General features: G+C 40.6%; 1 protein-coding gene and 1 non-coding gene across 10 annotated transcripts in view; one reads left to right on the plus strand and one right to left on the minus strand.

Moving 5' to 3' along the window:
* The window catches only part of Map7d2 (MAP7 domain containing 2), a 108,276-nt gene extending 85,122 nt beyond the window's left edge, over positions 1 to 23,154 (minus strand). For 4 of the 9 annotated variants that reach the window (XM_047535849.1, XM_047535853.1, XM_047535850.1 and 1 more), the window contains exon 1: positions 22,910 to 23,152. In XM_047535849.1, the coding sequence (XP_047391805.1) occupies positions 22,910 to 23,036 (127 nt within the window). In that variant the 5' untranslated portion in view covers positions 23,037 to 23,152. Of the gene's footprint in view, positions 1 to 22,909 lie in introns of all 9 variants that reach the window. The other 5 variants (XM_047535847.1, XM_047535846.1, XM_047535844.1 and 2 more) reach the window with 3 other exon arrangements.
* On the plus strand, positions 4,635 to 4,754 carry LOC124972746 (small nucleolar RNA SNORA31). The gene has a single exon (XR_007106526.1). It is a non-coding gene; the product is annotated as a small nucleolar RNA SNORA31 (small nucleolar RNA).
* Positions 23,155 to 23,531: the final 377 nt, after the last annotated feature.

Below are 23,531 nucleotides of genomic sequence, written 5' to 3' on the forward strand. Positions count from 1 at the left end.
GGGCTTGGATGTAGTTTCGTGGTGGAGCACCCCTGGGTTCAATCCCTAGTACCAAAAAGAGAGGGGGGAAGGGAGGAGGGGGGGAAGAGGAGGAGGAGGAGTGGGAGGGGAAAGAGGAGGAAGAATAAGGAGAAAAAAGAAAAGAAGAAAACAACAAGTCACAACTTCCTTCCCCAACAGCTAATTCTATTTCTCCTAACCAAAATCTACTCCAGAACACAAGGAAAGGCAGGATAGATCTTGTTCTAAGAGTACACTGTGCTTCTCTCTCATGTGGCTTAGAAAATTCCACAGCAAGGGCCTGCTGGTACTAGTCCCATTCCCAGCAATATGGAGATGTAATGGAAGATATATATATAGCATGCCAAGGAACAAACACTGCTGGTAACTTTTTAACACCAAAAATAATTAGCAGACTCATTAAATAGGACCCTGACTACCTGCCCTCTTTTGTCAAGGTTATTTGTTTTGAGCAAGATGGTTTGCCTTGATTAAAGCTACCAGTGGCTAATACTAAATAATAATAAAATGTTTTAATTTATCCACAAGAAATTATAATATCTAAAATTCCCAGCAAGAACCTAAACGTAGGCAAATCTTTACCATGTAGACATCTATAATGAACATAGTATTTTAAGGAAATTTGCTTAATAAAATTTTTAATTCTAAAGAGACAAGTGAAATGTGAATTCGATCAAATCTGTGCTTCCTGGTGTTAACCTGCAGAGCTCCAGGCACAATTATAATATAAAGCCTGAATTACATTTGAACAGTTTTTGTTTATTCCTCACAAAACCTAACCTGGTACCTTATATACAGCAGGAACACTATGAACTTGGCCCTTTAATAACAATTTTGAGCTGGGCATGGTGGTGTACACCTATAGTTCCAGTTACTTAGGAGAATGAGGGGAGGATAACTTGACCCCATGAGTTCAAGGTCAGCCTGGACAATACAGCAAGACCTGCCCCCCCCAAGAAACAAACAACAGTAACAACAATAACAGCTTACATTCATTGAGTTCTCATTCTGTGCTAGCGGCTTTACTAAGTGCTTTCTAAATATCCAAATCTCACAAAAACCTCATAAGGTTGTATTTATTACTCTTCCCTTCCACAGAAAAGAAGAATATGTTTCCAGAGAGGTGATGTGACTTGAGTCAAGGTCATATAAATTTGTTTAGAGGGTGGGCTTTTGATTTCTCTCCTGGTACTAGCTCACATGGTCACACATGAAATCTCAGTTCACTGCTTCCCAGACCATGTCAAAGATCAATTTCAGAGCTGCTTCTGGTCCCACTCTCTCACTGGCCTAGCTCTGTTGTTCCTGCCACCCAGTCAATGAAAAGAAAGCCAGACTCCTAGTGACAGAATGAAGGCAGGAGACTTATAAGGGCATTCCAGTGCCCAACCATGCGAGTGTCCATCCCTGCTTTTTTTTTTGGTGGTGGTGCTGGGGATTGAACCCAGGACTTTGTGCATGCTAGGCAAGCACTCTACTGACTGAGCTATATACCCAGCCCACCATCCCTGCTTTTTGGGGATGGATTCTTGCAATTGAGTCCTATCCACCAATTCATCCAGTTTGGGAACTACTTAAGGATGATTTACAACAAATCTGCTAATATCTGATAAGGAAGGAACAAAAAAGATAAGAATGGCACAGGGAGGGGAAGAAGAGTGGTGTCTTGTGTTATACTTTAGATATTGGAAATACCAGTTAAACAAGGATGAAAGAACTGGCTAAAAATTTGTCAAGACAGTGGATCAGTGGAGGGTTGCCTGTGGTTAGGGCTTGAGGGAAAATAAAACTCCTAATGCATATGGAGTTTTTGGGGGGATGATGAAAATGTTCTGTAATTCATCGTGGTGATGATTGTACAACCCTGTGAATATGCTAAAAGAAATATTGAAGTGTACACTTCAAATGGGTGAACTGTATGATATATTTTTTAAAAAGTAAGAGAGCCAGAGATGTAGTTCAGTGATAGAGTACTTGCCTAGCATATTCAAGGCCCTGGATTCAATCCCCAGCACTGGGGGAAAAAAGGAAAAGAAAAGAAAGCTGGTCAACTATTAGAAAACCACAATAAAACCATACTCAAAACATAGAATATCAAAACTACAACTACATGATGAGAACAAGGAAAAATCAGCATACCCTGGCATGTACAAATGGCATATAACAAAAGTGTATGAGGTTTTGTTTTTTGCTCTAGAGTAATCTGAACCTGAAAATCAAATATTTAAGGCACTTACTGTAAATAACCTGCCTTATGTCTGGAAATGCAAGTGGCTACAGAATTTGGGATCAGAACCAGATAAGAAACAGTTGAGCCAGAGAAGGTCATATGGCAAAGTAAACAAGACAGGAAGGACTGTCTGCTCCTTAAACCAGGCTTCCAGAACATTTCTGGGGAGTCTGACCCATTTGTGAGGTTCTTCAACATCCCATTCCATAAAAGAATGCCTCATGAGTCGCTGAAAATATGCCAGGTAGCAGGGGAGTCTTTCTGAACTTCATGTCTGAAAGCCTGTGGGGGGCAGAGTATTCCTGCTAAAGATTATGTGACATTTCAAGGATTTTGGTACAAATAACATTTTAAAAAAGAGTTTCATACTAATCCTGAAAGCTCCCCTCCAAATACCCAAACCACCTTCAAGATTCTTTCTCTCCACTTCAGTTCCTAAGAAGCTATAAACACTAGTGACTATTGGGAATGACTACACAACTATGTGAATATATTAAAACCACTGAACTATATATTTTGTAAGACTGAAACTTAAGTGAGTTATATATTGATAATTTTTAAGTCTTTTCTTAACACTCAAGGTGAAAAACAGAATTACCACATAATATACCAATTCTACTTTGGGGTATACACCCAAAAGAACTGAAAGTAGAAATTCAAAATACTCATGTTCATTGCAGCATTATTTGTGATACCTAAAAGGGTGAGGTAACCTAAGTGTCCATTAACAGATGAATAAATAAACAAAAGGTGTTAAGTTCACAAAAATACTATCTGGCCTTAAAAAGGAATGAAATTCAGCTGGGCTCAGTAGCACAATCTCAGAGACTCGGGAGGTTGAGGCAGGAGGACTGCAAGTTCAAAGCCAGTCTCAAAAACTTAGCAAGGCCTTAAGCAACTTAGCAAGGTCTTCTCCCAAAATGATAAATCAAAAGGGTTGGAGATGTGGCTCAGTGGTTAAGTGCCCCTGGGTTCAATTCCGCCATACCATAAAAAAGGATAAATATATACTTTATCACAATAAAAAAATTTTTTTTAAATTAGGATCCTCTGATACATTATGTGAGGGAGGATGGCGGGGGGGGGGAGAGAAGAATGAAGGAATTTTGGATAGTGTAGAGGAAAATGGGGCAGGTGGGGGAAGGAAAGAATGAGACAGTATTACCCTATGTATATGTATGATTACATAAATGGTGTGAATCTACATTGTGTACAATCATAGAAATGAAAAGTTGTACCCCATTTGAGTACAATGAATCAAAATGCAGTCTGTAAAAATTTTTTAAAACTTAGGGTCCTCACCTCTAAGAACACACACTTGATATTATGGGACCCCGAAATATGTCACCCCAAAATATATTTCTTTGGCATATTTTGAGATGATTTTTCAGAGAAATTACAGACAGAAATAGCTCTGAAAAATCTGTCCTTTTTAAAAGAAAATTCCTTCTCTCTACATTAGTAAGATAACCAACAAATGCATAGGTTATTTTTCCCTCAGTTCCCCCTTACTTGCCTAAAAGTGACCTGAGGAAGATGTAGGAAGTAAGTAGCACCTGAGAGATTTTATCTGCAGAATAAGACAACCTTTACTCATCGTGCACTCCTCTACTCAATCTCTCATAACTTGCTTCCACTTCTCCCCAGAAGCTCCAAGTCCCTATTCCTCTCTAGAACTCAGAACAACAGATACGTAAACTTCAACCATTCAGTCCTTTGAGACATACACTGTGTGTGTGTGTGTGTGTGACTCCTTTGGCTGTGCATTCAATTTAAAAAAATTTTTATAGTTATAAATGAACAGAATGTCTTTATTTGTTTATTTATATATGGTGCTCAGGATCGAACCCAGTGCCTCACATGTGCTAGGCAGGCACTCTGCCACTGAGCCACAATCCCAGCCCTCAATCAATTTTGTTTGATTTTTTTCCTGTTAATCTGTTTACCCTCCATTCATTTCATGGACCAAAATTACTGAAATTTCAGAGGAAAAAGATAAGATTTATAACTTCCTTAAGTGAAGCAAACCATCCATAAATATAATATTTAATATATAATATTTAAATATATAATATATAAAATATGTAAATATATATAATATAAATAAAACTTTCCTACAATGTCTGCTTCAGGGTAATAAAGCAACACACACACACAGACACACACACAGACTTCAGAAAACGGGTTTCCTTCTTGCATTACGAGCATAGGAAGTAAAAACATTTTAATTGCATTAACTGAGTTTCAACTGATAAGATTTAATGCTCATACTGATAAGATTTAATGCTCATACATTTAATTTGGTCACCTGGAAAAATGATCAAAATCTCTACAGCATGAATGAATATCTATTTTTTTCCTCTATTAAGTATCCCACAACTGTCAGTGTCCACTGATAGAATAATTTGTTGTTTTTCTTTTGGTTTGTACTAGTAAGTAAAAGAAAATAATCCCTGTGCTTTCTGTCTTTGTGGCAACCCAGACTGAACTGGGGAATTCAGCTGTAGGTTCAAAAAAAATTGTATCCTCCAAATGTAAGACAACTCCCTAAAATAGCACCATCTCACAGAACTTTCTGCAATGATGGGAATGTTTTGTATATGTACTGTCCAATTCTGTAGCCACTAGCCTCTATTGAGCACTTGAAACATAGCTAGTGTAACCAAGAAACTGAAATGTCAATGTTATTTAATGTTAATCAAATAGCCACACATGGAACTGGTTATCGTATTGGCCAACAGAAGTCTAAACCCCTAAACTTAAAAACTTATAGCATGTCATTCAGTTCTCTGGCTGCCAAAAGCCATGTGTGGTTTTCACAGTTCCAGAAATTCAGATGGCTTTCTTAAGCTCTGAGCCAATGTGTGAGGTAAAGCATCCAGCACTTTGTGTCATACAGGGGTAGGGGACAAAAAGTAAGTGCTCCCTTTTTCCTGTGTCTGTGAGAAAATGCTAACTGCACAAAATGGGAAGAGAAAGTTCACCTAAGACAGTGAGAACTAGGACCTAGACTCTGACATAGGAAAATGAATGTTATTGGCAACACAGCTTCCTGAATAGGTCACAACTATATACTTTAAGAACTTCAACATATAAATTAAGCTCTCAATAGGAGAGAAAGAAATGCCATTCTTGTGTAGAAACTGAAACAGATGGCCCCAAAAATGGGCCTCCAGTTACGATATGCTGTGTACCTGGCAGTACTGTCTTGCTAACCATGCGGCACCCAAGTCTAAGTGGCTGTGCCTCCCAAAAAATCGCCTGCTGTGGTGACTCATACACGTGCAGAATCTTGACTCTATTCTTCAAGTCACAATGAATTGTTTGCTCATCTATGACCTTATAGTCCATTTTAATGTTTTAAAAATTTTTTTTTTATTTTTACAGACTGCATCTTGATTCATTGTACACAAATGGGGTATAACTTTTTGTTTCTATGGTTGTACACATTGTAGATTAACACCATTCATGTAATCATATATGAACATTGGGTAATAATGTCTATCTCAGTCCATTATCTTTCCATTTTAATACTTCCATTCATGACACATTTCAGTGCTTTAGTGAGTTTGAGGCAGGCTATCTCACAAGGTCACCAGTTCCTTGGAAAATAAAGATTGTATATATCAACACAAGTATATTGATATAAATGTATATTATAAAAATATTTTATGTCCATATATATTGTCTGGAACCCTGTACTTGGCAGAGAGATGATAAGCACATTTCCTACTTCACAGAGCATTACCTACACAAAAGACATTGTGCTAAATACTTTCTATACATTATCTAATATAATCTGTGTGTTGACCTCATGAGAGTTTCAATTTTTATTCCCATTTTATAGGTAAAGAAACTGAGGTTACCACAGGCTAAGAAACTAAGCTGTACCACCAAAGCTAGTTAGTGACCAAGTCAATATCTGATCGTATCATGGTGTTACTTCATAAACTCTTAACCAAGAAAGAGATGAAAGGGCTACATTATGGGCAATTTGTGCAAACAGTTAAAGGAAAACACTAATTCCACAAATAGAGTCAAGTCAGGAGGCTTAATGGAACTAGGGGTGGTGAAGTCTAAAGGAGTCTCAGTCGCTATGTTTATGAAGACTGGAAGGTTTTTCTAAAGGATGCCAAGTGGTTGTCCTTTCTGCCTACAGAGGATTTAGCAAAAGAAGAGAAATTTTTGTTTCAACCACAAGAACTTCCTGACCCAAGAGTTAAAGGGCACCCCTCCAGCTTCAGAAATATCCAGCAGAGATCCAATATCTGTCCTGGAAAAAGTAATGACCCAATGTTTAGAGGCAGCTCATCTCACATTCTCCCTCAAGATCCCTCCATACCTGGAGTTCAGAGAGGGGAACACCAAAAGGCTAATTTCTCAGCTTCAATGGTCCGAGATTACGGAGAACAAAGAGAGAGCTGGTCTGAATCCTGGAGGAACAGTTCTCAGCAGGAATGCAGCCAGTTGACCTTTACAACTCAGATGCAATAGAGTGGAGCAGATGTCCAAGAAGTCACCTGGACTCCATAAACACCTGGCCATATCCTTTGCGTTCAGCCCTGTGGCATGTGTTTTGGCCACACTACTCAAGGACCCTGTGTACCTCCATTCCAGCACAACTGGCTTATTTCAGATTAGTCTGTGAATCACTCATGCAATTATTCAAATCACTAAAACTGTGACACTGTCAGTGTCTTTAAACAGAAGCCAATAAGCCCTGCATAAGTCTGTCACAGTAACTCCTACCCTAATATTTTTTTCCCCAAAGATTGATTCCCTTTTGATCCAAATACCAACTAGCCAGGTTTGGAAAGGAAACAGAGAGGTTTTCCTGTGAGGGCTGAGCAAGTCCTCTGCCACTCTCTTGTAAGATTTTACACATATACCACACCCCAGAGGGTCAAAGTAATGCCAAGCCATAGCAATGTTCCCTACACCTTGGTGGCCAAAAAAAGGGTAAGACTAAGACCCTGAAACCTTACAGCCCTCATGAAACCACGTGTGTGCCCAGCAAAGTAGATTAGGAAGTGAAATACAACACAGCAAATATTTACTTGCATCAGTATATTCCTGAAGGAAGATATGATCCTGTCTGCCTTTTGTCTTTTACTAATTCTACTACTAATTCTGGGTTTCTCCTTATCAACACCAATCTGCACCCACAGCCCTGTGTCCAGGGGCATCAGAAATTCATTTCTATTCTGGCTTCACCTTCATCAAACTACTAGCTTCAAGTTTCCAAGGCACATTTAAATCTACACACACGACATTCTCTGAGATCCAGAAAGCACTACTTACCTTCAAGTCTTTCCTTCTGTAAGTGAGAAGCTGAATGTTACTACATGAGCTGAGTACTGGGAAAAGGAAAACTCGTGTCCCCACAAAATGCTCAAGATCAGGAGCTGCCAGAACTGCATTTTACTCTCATTTACATACACAGTGAAGTCATTTCCAACCAACGCCCTTAGCAGTTGAGGCCCAAATCTCCTTCTAGGGCATTACTCACATATAGATTAACTATATTGTGAAAGACAAGAAGAATGTAGAAGCTAGAAGCCAGACTCTTTGATTTGATCCTATTTTATTTGGGAGAAACCCTACCCACCTGAAATCCACGTGCTGAGGCAGACAGTTCTGTAAGCATGGGCTTTCATTTATATCTTCAGTTCTGCTTCCTAGCTATGCTGAAAACTTCCCTCAGTCAGCTCTTAGCATCCAAGGAGCATTTATTAATTCAGCTACTATATGGTCTGCCTAATGACAGTGTTCAGTTTGGCCAAGATAGAGGCAGGTAAACAAATATTCATAATATAATACTAGTAAGTTGCAATGAAGCTAGCATTGGAGCAACAGAGGACACACTGCCTGAGGTGGTTGCCATGGCTATGCCCTGACATCCTCCACCAGAATGACTGGAATGAAAAAGATCGATAATACCAGCACTAACAAAGATGTGTAGGAATGAGAACTCCCAGGGGAGTACAAAAGGGTATAGACATGTAGTAGGCAAAATAATGCCTCTGCCACCAGAAATGTCAATGGTCTAGCCCCCAGAACCTATGCATATTTACCTTATCTAACAAAAAGGCCTTAGTAGATGTGATTAAGTTAAGGCTCTTGAGACAGGGAGATTATCCAAAATTTTCTCCATGGGCCCAAGGTAATCAATCACAAGGGAGATGAGAAGATTTAAAGTCAAAGTGAATAGAATGAGACAATGGAAACAAAGGCTGGAGAGACAGAATTAGAGGTGCTGGCCTTGAGGAAGGGACCATGAGCCAAGGAAGGAATGCAGGAAACAGATTCTCTCCTAGAGCCTTCAGAAAGGCCTTGCTGACACCTTGATTTTATAACTTCTGGCCTCCAGAATTAAAAGATAATAAATTTATATTGCTTTAAGCCACTAAGTTTGTGGCAATTTGTTCTAGCAGCAATAGGAAACAAATACAAGCCACATTTCAAAATGGTTTGGCACTATCTGCTAAAGCTGAACATATGGCTACCTTATAGCCCAGCAATTCTATTCCTAGATATGTAACCAACAGAAATGTGTTTGTATGGGCACCAAGATATATATACAAACATCATATTCTTAGCAGTTTAAGTCAAAAGAAAAAATAGACTGGAAATAATCATCTATCAACAAGAGAATGGATAGAACAAATTGTAATATAGTCACACAATGTAATACTACTCAAGAGATAAAAAGAAATGGAACCACAAATGTATGTAACAACACAGGTTTACCTTATAGATATAATGTTAAGTAGAAAAAAACATACAAAAATGGATATGCTTGATGGAAAAGTTCTAGAGGTGGATAATAGTGATGGTAGCACAACAATATGAGTGTACTAGATGCTACTGAACTGTACACTTAAAATGGTTAAACCTGAAAATTGTTATATGATTTACCACAATAAAAAGTATATAATACATGAATCTATTTTAATAAATTTTGAAAACAAGCTAACTTATCTACAGTGAAAAGAGGAGAAAACAGTGGTTACCTTTAGAAGGTATTAACCATGAAGAGCTATGAGGGAGACTTCTGGGTAGTAGAAATGTTTAATTTCTTGATATAGGTATTGGTTAGATGGGTATATACATAAAATATTCATCAGATTATATATTTAAGATCTGTGCACTTTCACCTGTAATCCCAGTGGCTCCGAAGTGTAAGGCAGGAGAACCATGAGTTCAAAGTCAACTTCAGTGACTTGCAAGGCCCTAACCAACTCAGTGAGACCCTGTCACTAAATAAAATACAAAAAGGACTGGAGCTGTGGCTCAGTGGTTAAGCGCCCTGGGTTCAATCCCCAGTACCCCAACCCCCCCAAATTTATGCAATTTAGCTTCCAAATGCCAGCCCTGATTTTATTTGCACATGATTCACCTATATGAGCATAATCAACATTCTAAAAGAAAATGGAAGAGAAAGGAAAAAACCACCCAAAGTATGTGTCATCAGGGAAGGGTTCAGGCAGGAAGTGAGGTGTATACTGATGGATGAACACAGTAGACAAGGATGAAGACAGTGACAAAGAGGAAAGGAGTTCTGGGCAAAGGGAATAGCATGCACATGGTCAATCAGATACAAGTAGATATAAAGTGTGCTGGACACTGGGAGCTGGTGGCCATTTGCCAGAGGGGGTTGGAGAGGTAAGGAGCCCACTCCAACAAGCCTGGAAACTCCATCAGCAGTATAGACTACTCTCTAGGAAGTGCACGGCAGACATTAAAGGAAGTTAAAGCAAGAGAGTAATGGGATAAAGCCACAACAGGGAAGGTAATCTGAAAGAGACTTCTAAGGTTTTTATGATGCTGGTCAGGTCCTAAATAACAGGATCTGACCCAAGGCACTGTTCACAGAGATGGGGTCATGAGAGACAAAGGGAGCAGAACCTCCGGGCTTGGCTGTAATGGGACCAGGGCTCCAAAGCTATGTGGGTGGTGATCCTGACAACAAGACTAGCCATACATTTCCTTCTGCCTCTTGGGCCACTCAGGGATGATCACAGTATTGCAGAGTTAGAAAGTACCAATAAGATCTACCTGGTATACTGTCTCATTTACAGACAAGCAACTAATTCTATTGCCAAAGCCTAAGGCCATTGTTTGTGAGGAGCAAGCTGGAATGAGAGCTAAGACCTATCTACCTTAGCAAGTACGTCTTAGAGAATAGGGAACATGACCAATTCAGTTGTGGTGCCCAATGCCCCCAAATGCTCTCACCAAAATCAGGTCCTACTACTGGATTCTCTGACCTGGGCTTGTGGTCCAGGTCCCTGCCAACTATTCCTGTCAATCTTTTGTGGGAGAAGTTCTCCCTGAAACTCACTCAAATCATACATAGCTAATGGTTTTTTAATGCCTTGTAGGTCAATCCGGTTTCTTCAACCAGGCTGTATAATCAAAGACTCTGGTTTCAGTCTTTACTCTTTGATGGTGCCAACTTGATAAGATGAAACAGGGCTAGAAAAGAATTAACTGACTATGGACACCAGGAGCCAGAAATAAGTCTTATCTATCAGTTTCATCACTGCCTTACAAACCTGATATGAACCCCAGGAAATAACCGTTGATTCTATTCTTGTTGGCCTACAAGAACCTTATAGTTGAGTGACAAGTACCAAATACCAACGCTTTTATAGGAGAAAACAAGAATAGATGGGTTTGAAGAAACTTGTTTGAAATCTGAAACTTTCCTCATTTCTGATCGTAATCTGGCAAGGTTAGTCAACATCTATTTAATTGCATGGTCCAATATAGAAGCCACTATGGCATGTGGCTATATAAATTTAAATTTAAAAAAATCAGATATAAAAATTCAGTTCCTCAGTGCTGAACAGCCACATATAGTTGGTGGCTACCACGTGGAACAGTGTAGATTGAGAACATTTCCATCTTCATAGGAAGTTTTATTAGCACTATATCTTGTGTGTCTTATCTCCTACTTGAAACAACTGATTTTAAGAGGCACTTCCTCAGTTCTGAAATCATCTTAACATGCCAACAAGGAAAGAATCCTCTTAATTTTTAAAAAGTAAAGATAAAATTGGGTACCACAAAGGACATTCAACACTCTTCAGCAGAAAGGCATTGAGTCCCCTCAGGCCTCATAGTTGAAACTGAGGTAAACCAAAAGACAACTCAGAGAAATTAAAGCTGAACAGGGCATACAGAAACAGTCCATTTCTCTCACTTAATTATTCTTCTATAAAAAGGTCAATCTCATCCCAGAAGATCAGAGAAATGTAGAAATTAATAGACCATTAAGAAGAAGCAATTATTCTTTAGAAAAACTCATGACTGATGAAAATAAAATCAAGTGAAGTGGAAATTTAGGTGGGTGAAGAGGGGGAAAAGAGCAGGAACATGTTTTGCAGTAAGAAAACTATAATTATAATTAGCAATTTTTAAAAGAGCTTTGGGTCTAAAGACATAACTAAAATTGCTTAAATAATACTGGTTATCTTGTTAATGAAAATGATCACTGTTAAATTTTGTTCACAGCATGTTATCTCCACTGGGGGGAAATTATTCAAATGCAAGGAATGTTTCCACTGAAGGCTGTCATAATATTTCACCACCAATGTCACCCCTGACTGGTGCTCAGGCAAAGTGAACACGTACACTTAATAAGGCAGAAAAGAGCAAAACCTCCTAAGAAATGATACCCCCATGCACAATGCTGTTTCCCTCTAGTCAGTGCAGTGCTGAAAACACATACTTAGGTGCTGAAGGAAGAGAACATACAGGGATGCCATTGGGGCAGAGGTTTTTTAGATAATAAGCATAGCTGGAAATTCTATTTTGCTCAGTTTAAAATTCTGATGGTTATTTCAGGTTAATGGCACAAATTAAGTTGTTGTTTTGGAACAGGGACACAGAACACTACTTAATAAAGGGCTTCAGGTGCCTGGAAAAAGACTCCAGCTGCAAGTGCATTTCTTGCTCTGTGTTTATTAATTTCAAGTATTAATTTATGTACTCCCCTCGCCCCTCTTTCAGAAGGAATCAAAGCTGTCGATAGAAAATGTAGCAGAAATAAAAATGAAAAGTGATCAAGAAAATGAGAAACAAGGGTAGTGAAAGAAAAATGAAGCCAAGAAGCAAGTTAATCCAATATATAATCCATAGCAACTGGGAAACCACACTGGTTGGCTTCCCAAACTAACATTCAACTCTCTAAGGACCAGTTTTCAAAGGTAAAGACCGACTAACTGCTTGGGGGACAACTTAATTCAGACAGGAACTTGTCCTACAGGTCTAAAGTGGATGCTTGAACTGGCCTTGCCCAGTAAGGTCCTCTTATTTAAAAGGAGAGAGAATCAGCCTAGAACACACTGGAACTGGCTAATGATGTGATCCCAAGTTAGGTATCTGTCCTAATAGATTGGCCAGAATCAACAGGTGGCTTTTGAAACAAGGCACTAGGAAGGTATGACACCAGCCCTGGGGGAAGAGATGACCAGATCCCACGTTACAGAGCCCAGGGCATCCCAACTCAGCAGACCTCACCCAACAAGGGGGGGATTCCTCAACCAGACCCCAACATGGAATCTGGGAGATCCTGAGCTGGCTTACATACTCTCTCCTTCCACAGTTAGAGTTTCATAATTTTTGTACTGTTTTATCTCAATAACAGCTTAACAACTATCATGAAGTCAAATCCACCCCATTTCTACAGTCTGTCAGGTCCCCAAGACAACAATCCACGTAAGTACCCCACTAATCACAACCCCAGCATACTCCCTTTATCCACACTGGGGAAAGCAAAAGCAACTTCCTCCTTCAAAAGCCTGGGCACCCAGGCCTGTTCTGTCTCATTGTAGGGGAGACCATTTAATCAAAGTGCCTTTCCATTTTCACAAACCTCAACCATGCAGAACAGATCCAAATTGAACTCATTACCATAGCTTCATACCATATTCAACAGCACAGGAACCATACTCACAGCACACTTGCTACACTATGAGGCTCAGTCCACACCACGGAACACTCTGCCATAATGGAGACTTTTTAGATCAGTGCTGTCCAAGACAGCAGCTACCAGCCAGAGATGACCATCGAGTACTCAAAGCATGACTAGTTCAAATGGAGACATACTAGAGGTGCGAAATACACACCAGATGTCACAGACTTGGTGCAGGGAAAGTAAGATATTTCACTAATAATTTTATATTAATTATATGTTAAAATGATAATATTTTGACTGGGTGTGGTAGTATAATCCCAGGAGCCTGGGAGGTTGAGGCAGGAGGATCACAAGTTCAAATCCAGCCTCAGCAATTTAATGAGGCCCTAAGAAACTTAGCGAGACCCTGTCTCAAAAAAGGGGGGGGGGCTGGGGATGTAGTTCAGTAGTTAAGCACCCCGAGGTTCAATTCCTGGTACCAAAATTAATTAATTAATTAATTAAATGATAATATTTTGGATATATTGGATTGGGTTAAATTATATAAATTTCACCCATTCATTTTTTTTCTTTTTTTAAATGTGGCTACTAGAAAATTTAAGATTACATATGTGACTAGTATTCTATTTGTATTAACCAGAATTGATCTACACCTTTTTCTTGGGTGGGGGGTACCAGGGACTGAACTCAGGGGCACTCGAAAACTGAGCCACATCCCTGGCCCTTTTTAAATTTTATTTAGAGACAGGGTCTCATTGAGTTGCTTAGCACCTCATTTTTGCTGAGGCTGGCTTTGAACTTGTGATCCTCCTGCTTCAGCCTCCCAAGTTGCTGGGATTACAGGCATGCTCCGCAGTGCCTAGCTCTGATCTATATTATTATTTAGTATTTTTCTTTAAGTTGACTTTTATTTCCACATTTTACTTATTCTGACAATATTCAGGAAGCCACAGTTTGATATACAGTTGAATTTTCATGACACAACTAAATGATCCATAGAATTATTAACCCAAAGTTTGAAAAGATAAGTTTGTCCATTTGCAACCTAAAACCTTCTCATAGTACCATACCCACTGGGAAATGTTGGCCCACAGCAGAGTTACCCAAAATGTGGTGTGTGGCCTTTGTGGATGAGTGCCAGTCTCTTTATTATTCATTAACACTTCTCAGTAAGGGCAAAAATTGAGAGCAGGCATTCAGAAACATTTATAGCAATTTGACAAAGTAATTTCATGTCCATTGATATATTTGAATATAATATTTAGTTTAGTCTCATATTTTAAAGCTGGGACTTGAGGACTGGGGATGTAACTCAGTGGTAGAGCACTTGCCTAGCATGCATGATGCCCTGGGTTCAATCATGCCCAGTACTGAAAGAGATGGGGGGTGGGAAAGAGAGAGGGGGGAGGAGAGGGACAAAGAGAAAAAAGGAAGGGGGAGAAGATGAAAATAAATTTGTATTTGTATTTTTCCATGTCTCTTATTTTTTCTAGTAAGTCTTCTTTATTGCTTTTTTTTAACCAAGATTATTGGTCAACAGCAGATTGGAAATTAGAAAGAAAACCCCAAACTGGTCATTTACCAAAGTCAGTTTGAAACACTAGCCTGGAGTACCAAAGAATCTTCTGCAAATTCTTCCACAGTGATGACTCAGAGGCACAGCAAGTCCCAAGCTCAATCACACCCAATACAGCTTCCTAAGGCAGGAAAGTTGATTAAAGTATTCTTCAAAGATTTTCAACAATAAAGGCTGGTACAGAAAGGGTAGGAGTTAATTCCTAGCAGATCAGAAATTCTATTAAATGGAACTTTTCCTCCTCTAAGCATTTCAGTCAATAATGTTTTTGCTGTAATTCTAAGAAATGAGCTCCTCTTCACCTTTGGGGGGAAAAACAACTCTGTATTAAGAAAAAGGTACACAAAATCCTTGTAAGATATGGATGAATAATACAGAGCTACATCTTGAGAGCAGTATAGAAGATACTGGAGGCATGGCCCAAGTACAAAAGGAGCTTGTTATTGTACCTGTGGAGGTACAGTGACAAGGAGGTTAGAAACACTCAATAGTGTCAGATTCAGTGGCAAATACCTATAATCTCAGTTTTGGGGGAGGTTGAGGCAGGAGGATCACAAGGTCAAGGCCAGCCTGGGCAATTTAGCAAGACCCTGCCTCAAAATAAAAAATTTTAAAAAGGGCTGGGGACATAGCTCAGTGGTAGAGTGCTTACCTAGCAGGCACAATCCCTGAGTTCAATCCCCAGCACCACAAAAATTTAAATAAATGCAGCTTTGAAAGAGAATAAAAAACTTTGATTTCCTTGGAACTTAACAGTCTCTGCTGCTCAAGTCCTGCCCTACTTTGAATCACTGTGGGAGGTTCCCTGAACTTCCAGTTTGCACCCCTATATTCTCCTGTTCCAGTACAGAAGATGAAAGATATGCAGGCACAAGAACATCAAGGAACTCCATCTTACCTCAAAGCAATCCCATCCTTACTAGGGAATGATAAAAGTTCTGAGAAGTCCGAAATTACAAAGGGCTAGAAGACAGAAGGAAGGAGAGATGGGGGAGGTTAATCAAAAGACTGCAGGGCAATGGGGGGAGGGGAGGAAGATGGGAATGGGTAAGATAGTAGAATATAGCAGACATAACTTTCCTATGTTCATCTATGAATATACAACCAGTGTCACTCTACATCATGTACAACCAAAAGAATAGGAAGTTATACTCCATATATGCAAGACATGTTAAAATACATTCTACTATCATATATAACTAAAAAGAACAAAAAAGAATGGAATTCTAATTAGAATAAGTTGTACTCATGTATGTATGTCAAAATACATTATACTGTTATGTATATCTAAAAAGAACAAATAAAAAAAAATTTTTTTTAAAAAAGAGACAGGTTTAGGGCTGGGGATTTAGCTCAATGGTAGAGTACTTGCCTAGCATGTATGAGGCCCTGGGTTGGAACCCTAGCACTGCACACACAAAGACTGTTTTACATTTTTTAATTTATTATTTTTTCTTTCCTCATTTTTTATTGGTACATTATAGTTGTATGTATTGATGGGATTTGTAGTTACATATTTATACATGCACACAATACAACAATATAATTGGACCAAAATCACTCCCCAGCTTCCTCCCCAAAGCTCCCACTCCTTGGTCCCTTTCCTATACTGATCTCCCTTTGATTTTTAGGAGATCCACTCCCACCTTTGTTTTCTTTTTCCCTTTTAGCTTCCGTATGAGAGAAAACATGACCCTTAACCTTGAGTTTGACTTATTTTGCTTAACATGATGGCCTCTAGTTCTACCCATTTTCCTGCAAATGACATATTTCATTTTTCTTTATGGCTAAATAAAACTCCATTGTGCATATATACCTCATTTTCTTTATCCATTCATCTGTTGATGGACACCTAGGCTGGTTCCACAATTTTGCTACTGTCAACTGTGCTGCATTTATCACTGTAGTAAGATGACTTTAATTCTTTAGGGTAAATACCATAAAGTGGTATAGCTGGGTTGTATGGTGCTTCCATGCATAGTCTTTTGAGGAGCCTCCATACTGATTTCCATAGCAGTAGTACTAAATTACAGTCCCACTAACAGTGTGTTCCTTTCTCTCCACATCCTCTGTAGCATTTATTATTATTTGTATTCCTTTTTTAACTTTATTTTTTTATGTGGTACTGAGGATCAAACCCAGTGCCTTACACATTCTAGGCAAGTGCTGTATACCACTGAGCCACAACCCCAGCCCCTTTATATGTATTCTTGATGACTGCCATTCTGACTGTTGTGAGATAAAATCTCACTATAATTTTGATTTGCATTTCCCTAATTGTACCTTCTTGAATGCATGTTAAAACCTTATTTATTTATTTTTGGTACCAGGGATTGAACCCAGGGGCACTTAACCACTGAGCCACATCCCCAGTCCTTTTTTTATATTTTACTAAAGACAGGGTCTCACTGAGTTGCTTAGGGCCTCATCAAGTTGCTGAGGCTGGGTTTGAACTTGCAATTCCATTGCCTTAGTCTTCTGAGTTGCTGGGATGCACCACTGCACCCAGCTCAAAACCTTAAATCTTGCCATTGCATCCTGCTTGTGGTCCCAATCTAGAGGGACCTATCCCAATACTTTTGAAAATCTTATCAATAGCTAATGAAGATTCAATGTAAATAACACATGCATTCCATTTCCAAAGTTTCATTATAAAGCATTCTGGTTTCTTAAATCTGCAGATATTTTTCCAACTGCCATCTAGCCTGGCTGCTGGTGGCTGAGGGAACTTGCCCCAAGACGGTTCCTTTCTTTTGGCTAGCATCTGTATTGACTCATTATACCCTTTTATTTCAGAGATCCTTAGGTCTCATGAATTTTTGTTTTAATGGGAACAATGGGCAAATGAGTTCAATTTGGTAAAACAATATTAACCTACAGAATGCACTGGAAAGCTCGAGAGACCTCAAGAAGCATGACTTGTAGTTCCACCATCTCAAACTTTTCCACTGACACATTTACTTAGTCCAACTCATTAGTATTTACTGAGCACTCAACCCTGCTTAGCTGCTCTCAGCCTAACACAATTGGCAAGCACTGGTTACAGACATATTGTGCACAAAAACCCTGAGGAAGGGTAGCCAACCATCCAGTCACTCTCTGTACCAAGTAGCACTGATGGAGGCACCTATAACCTGGACCTAGGCCTTGCCCTCTACCTACCTAATAGAAGAAATGCATATAGATAATAATGCCTAACCAGCTGGAGCATTTCCTGTGTGTTGGGCACTGCTTTACAGATATTAACTGTTGTATTCTCAAGACAGTGTTCCATCTGAGTCTTTTTCTTAAGCCTGTTTTTTAAGAAAACCGAAGTTCAGCAATGTCAAATAACTTGCCCTAAGTGACACAGGAGGAAGGATAGAGCTGGCATTCACACAGTGTAAACCTAAACCTACTCAGGTTTAGAGGCAGAAAAGGCCACCAATACAGAGTCCCTTCTGCACTGGGCACTCAATGAACACCTACCTATAAGAACTGGAAAGTTAATGTAACACAGACAGAATAAGAGTGCTTTGCTGGAGGTAGTATAGGCACTGACAGGAAGAAGTCCATTAATTCTGACTGCAAGAGCCCAGAGGAAGTGAACTCCTAAGGGGAAAAGGGGAGAAGGGGGCACTGCAGGCTGAGAAGAGCACAGTGTGACAATGATGTGGTCTGGCATGACAGTAGAGCTCTGTGATCCTATCTGCTGGCTAAAGGTATTTAATCAGACAGAAACAAGGGGCACTTGCTCCTCATTTGTTATGCTATTCATATGACACAAGCACTAAAAAGAACAGTACATTCTGTAATTTCTACTGGGGGTACGTAAGTAAAAGGAAAGAAAGAAAATATCACTGGTGGGTAATGGGAACAAGCATAGGGTTTCAATAACAGAAGAACTTGTTGCTAGAGGAAACAACCAGAGGTATTCCCTTGCCATTTTCTACAACAGCTTCCAGGAAAACCACTCACCCACTAATATCGCCCAATTGTACAGACATAACATTGTCAGGGAGCCTAAATATCTCAGGCCTGTCTTTTGCAGGCTCCACAGTACCCAGCACAAGCTTAGGAACAAGAGTTGACCCTATAGAAACACTGGTTAATTCTCATTAGGAATGGGTCCCAAAAGATAAAGGCTTTGGTGACCAAGAATGATCAGTATCCAACATTATAATAAAAACTCAAGAATCAAGAGATTCTTTTTTTTTAAAAAAATATTTTCTAGTTGTAGATGGACACAATATCTTTATTGAGATGTTTATTTTTGTGTGGTACTGAGGATTGAAGCCAGTGTGAGGCACGTGCTCTACCACTGAGCCACAATCCCAGTCAAGAATCAAGAGATTCTTAAGGCATTGTCTTAGTATCTGGTCTCACAAATCCCCAAAGAAAGAAACTGTGGTACCACCTGGCACCTAAATTGAACATGACAATTTCACCACACCAACTTGAAGGCACATAGTTGTTTATTTAATCCTTTAAACCTTCACATGTCTTTCCATTATTTTCAATTTCAAATGAAGGAAAACTTCAACTAATCTCAATATCAGTAGAGTACATTAAATGACTGTACAATAGTTTCCAAACAGAACTTAAGAATCCCCCTACAGTTGGGCACCATGGTGTGCACCCATAATCACGGGAGTATGAGGCAGGATGGCAAGTTGGACGCCAGCATGGGCGATGGGCGCAACATAGACCCATTTCCAAAAAAAAAAAAAAAAAAAAAGGAAAAATAATCCCCCCTTAAATTCCTTCAAATAAATTAAAATCAATGATAAACTACCTAAAGGTCCAACCATACAGCCCCTTCCCACCTCTAATTAGTACAACAAAACATATAAATAACTTACTATTTAGACTCCCAGTGAAATAAAAATGCAAACTCAAACAAATTCCCCTTTCCAATATTTTATTCAACAAGGTCCCCACTGTCAGGAAAGGTCAGTTCTGGTGGGTGGGTTCTGGGCTCTTCCTTACCAGATGCAGTTTGAGTTTCTGAAGTTTTAGGACAAAATCAGAAGTATGCATTTAAAAGGTATTCATATTACTAGCCTGTGATATTACATTCTGCCTTTAATAAAAAGCAAGATAAAAACCACAAACTGTTGATTGTTCCCTTTGCTGAGAAAAAGCTTTTTAGTTTGAATCTATCCCATTTATTGACTCTTGTTTTTATTTCTTGCACTCTGGGAGTCTTGTTAAGGAAGTCTGGTCCTAAGCCTACATGGTGAAGATTTGGGCCTTCTTTTTCTTATTTGATGCAGGGTCTGTTTTAGTGCCTAATTCTTTGATCCACTTTGAGTTGAGTTTTGTACCAGGTGAGAGAGAGGGGTTTCATTTCATTTTGCTACATATAGATTCCCAGTTTTCCCTGCACCATTTGTTGAAGAGGCTATCTTTTTTCCATTGTATGTTTTTGGCACCTTTGTCTAGAATGAGATAACTGTATTTATGTGGGTTTGTCTCTGTGTCCTCTATTCCATACCATTGGTCTACCTGTCTGTTTTGGTACCAATACCATGCTGTTTTGGTTACTATTGCTCTGGAGTATAGTTTAAGGTCTGGTATTGTGATAGCTCCTCCATCACTCTTCCTGCCCAGGATTGCTTTGGCTATTCTGGGTCTCTTATTCTTCCAAATGAATTTCATGATTGCTTTCTCTATTTCTATAAGGGATGTCATTGGGATTTTAATTGGAATTACATTGAATCTTTAGGCACTTTTGGTGAGAGTATGGCCATTTTGACAATATTAATTCTGCCTATCCAAGAACATGGGCGATCTTTCCATCTTCTGAGGTTTTCTTTAATTTCTTTCTTAAAGGAAACAATCAACAATATGAAAAGTGAGTCTACAGAGTGGGAGAAAATCTTTACCACATGTACTTCAGACAGCGTACCAATCTCCAGAATTTATAAAGAACTTAAACTTTGCACCCAAAATACAAAGAACTCAATCAATAAATGGGCTAAGGAACTGAGCAGACACTTCACAGATTTACAGTCAACAGATATATGAAAAAAGGTTCAACGACTCTAATAATTAGAGAAATGCAAATCAAAACTACCCTAAGATTCCATCTCACCCCAATTAGAATGGTGATTATCAAGAATACAAGCAACAACAGGTGCTGGTGAGGATGTGGGGAAAAAGGTACACTCATACATTGCTGGTGGGAATGCAAATTGGTGCCGTCACTCTGGAAAGCAGTATGGAGTTTCCTTAGAAAACTTGGAATGGAACCACCATTTGACCCAGCTATCCCACTCCTTGGCCTATACCCAAAGAATTAAAATTAGCAGACTACAGTGATGCAGCCACATCAACGTTTATAGAAGCTCAATTCACAATCGCTAGATTGTGGAACCAACCTAGATGCCCTTCAACAGATGCATGGATAAAGAAACTGTGGTATATATACAAAATGGAATATTATTCAGTCATAAAGAATAAAATTATGGCATTTGCAGGTAAATGGATGGAGTTGGAGAATATCATGGTAAATGAGATAAGCCAATCCCAAAAAACCAAAGGTTGAATGTTTTCTCTGATAAGTGGATGGATGATACATAATGGGGAGGGGTGATAAGAATGGAGGAAGGATAGATTGTGTAGAGGGAAATGAGGGGTGTGGGGAAGGAAAGATAATGGAATGAGACAAACATCATTACCCTATGTACATGTATGATTACACAAATGGTGTGACTCTACTTCATGTACAACCAGAGAAATGAAAAGTTGTACCCCATTTGTGTACAATGAATCAACAAACAAACAAACAAAAACCACAAACTGATCGCAGTAGTTCAGGAGGCTGAGGCACGAGAATGGCAAGTTCAAAGCCAGCCTCAACAACTTAGCAAGACCCTAAGTAACGCAGGGAGACCCTGTCTCTAAATAAAATATTAAAAAGGATTGGGAATATGACTCAGTGGTAAAGTACACCCGGTTTCACTCCCCGGCCCAACAAAACAAACAAACAAAAAGAACCCCTTACAAACTGGAAATGATTCCCTTCCATCCATGAATGCTGTGACTAAAGGCCCAATCAGAAAATATTTCCCCTACCCACAATGAAAAGCATGTTTAAGTGTTTAAAGAACATTTTCCTTGATTTTCCCCTTCCTTGGTTTACCTAATTAACGTAAAACACTTATATCATCTCCACGTGATTAATTCACCAAATCCTACGAGAATTTGTGCAGTTTTTGTATGCACGTCAGACTGCAGTAAAAAAAATGTTTAAAAATAGCTCACATTATTAACTAAAAGAAAAGAGGGGGGGTGCCGCCAGAAAAAAAAAGCACGGAATTGGTTTCCACATTGCTTACACCCCCCGCGCTAGCTGAGACCACTTTACAGAAGGTTAGCACCACAAGATGCAAGACCCTCTTATCAAATTCTGCCAAATACCCCACAACCTCCCCTGTGGGCAGCCAATACTGGGCCCAGCCCCCCATGGCTCTCTGCAGCTGCAGCCTCCCCTGCTGGAGTCTCATTAGCCGCGACGCCACGTGAAGGGGCCGCGGCTGGGCCAAACACTTGGGCATCCTCCCCAAGACTTCAGGGATAGCATCCTGGAGGCAGGGGTCACGCAACCCTGAGGTCGCTCTCTCTGACTGGTGATTGTGTGATACGCCAGTTTCGTCCCCGGGGGGCACGCTGAGAAGCGCAAAGCTGCCACCTTCGCCGCAGGATGCAGCTACCGCTCCTGCGCGTTTTTTTTTTTTTTTCCAAGACGCAGAGAGGGCGGACAAGCAGGCCCGGGCGACCCCCCAAGAGTCCGCTTGGTTCACCTCAGTGCCCCCTCCCCCGCCAGCTGTTTCTCAAGTACAGGGGCTGGTATCCCAGAACCCCCTCCGGCACCGAGCGTGAGCCCCCGCACCTCCATCCCAAACACACTTGCTACCCACCCAAAGGCGCACCCCTAGGCGCACCCACTCACCCAGGCCACGCCGAGGTGGGGGGACCTCGCCACCGGTCCAGAAAAGAGGCGTAGCTTCGGGACCCTGTGACCAATTGACCCCAGGCGGGGGAAAGGGCGTTTATCCAAGCTGGGCGCCGCGCCCCCACCCCCACTGCTCAATAACGGCTGCCTTGCACGGCCCGCCCCGCCCCCGCAAGGGTCCGAAGCCCGTAACGGCGCCGGGCTTTCCAAGGGCCCTACCTGTAGGCCGGTGGTTAGGTGGCGAGGTTCGCACCGCGCCTGGCTCAGCCATCTTCCCGGTAAGCGGGGTGCCCCTGGTATTCCCCTCAGACCAGGATCCCGCCCCGAAACCACCGCTACGCTCCATTGGGATGCGCCCGCCGCACAGGCGCACTGCCTGGCTCGCCGCGCCGCACCGGACCCGCGCGCGTCCGCATGCGCACGCGTCCTCCCACCACGCGTGCGGTCCTCACACCGGCCCGCTGCGCTGCATCGGACCCTCGCGCACCCGCATGCGCATCAGCTCTCAGCGCGCGTACCAGTTCTCACAGTGCGTGCATAACGTGCGTATGCAATGTACACTGTAGTTCTCACACAGAGCGCAGGTAGCGTACCCATGCAATATGCACAACAGTCTTAACGTGTGCGCAGGTTCTTACTCCTAAACATACACAGTGCACACATACACCAGACCTGCGCACACACACGCATTGTGCACACGCAACGTGCACACCCAGCTTAAACACTCCTCCCACACGGTGCTCAGTGTACACGTGCTTACCCAGCACGCACACGCCCTCACCCAAGTTCACACACACTGGACCTCTGCATGAAGCTCAATGCTGCGGCCCTGGATACAGTT

This window comes from Sciurus carolinensis, chromosome X, assembly GCF_902686445.1.
Source record: "Sciurus carolinensis chromosome X, mSciCar1.2, whole genome shotgun sequence".
Taxonomy (NCBI): domain Eukaryota; kingdom Metazoa; phylum Chordata; class Mammalia; order Rodentia; family Sciuridae; genus Sciurus; species Sciurus carolinensis.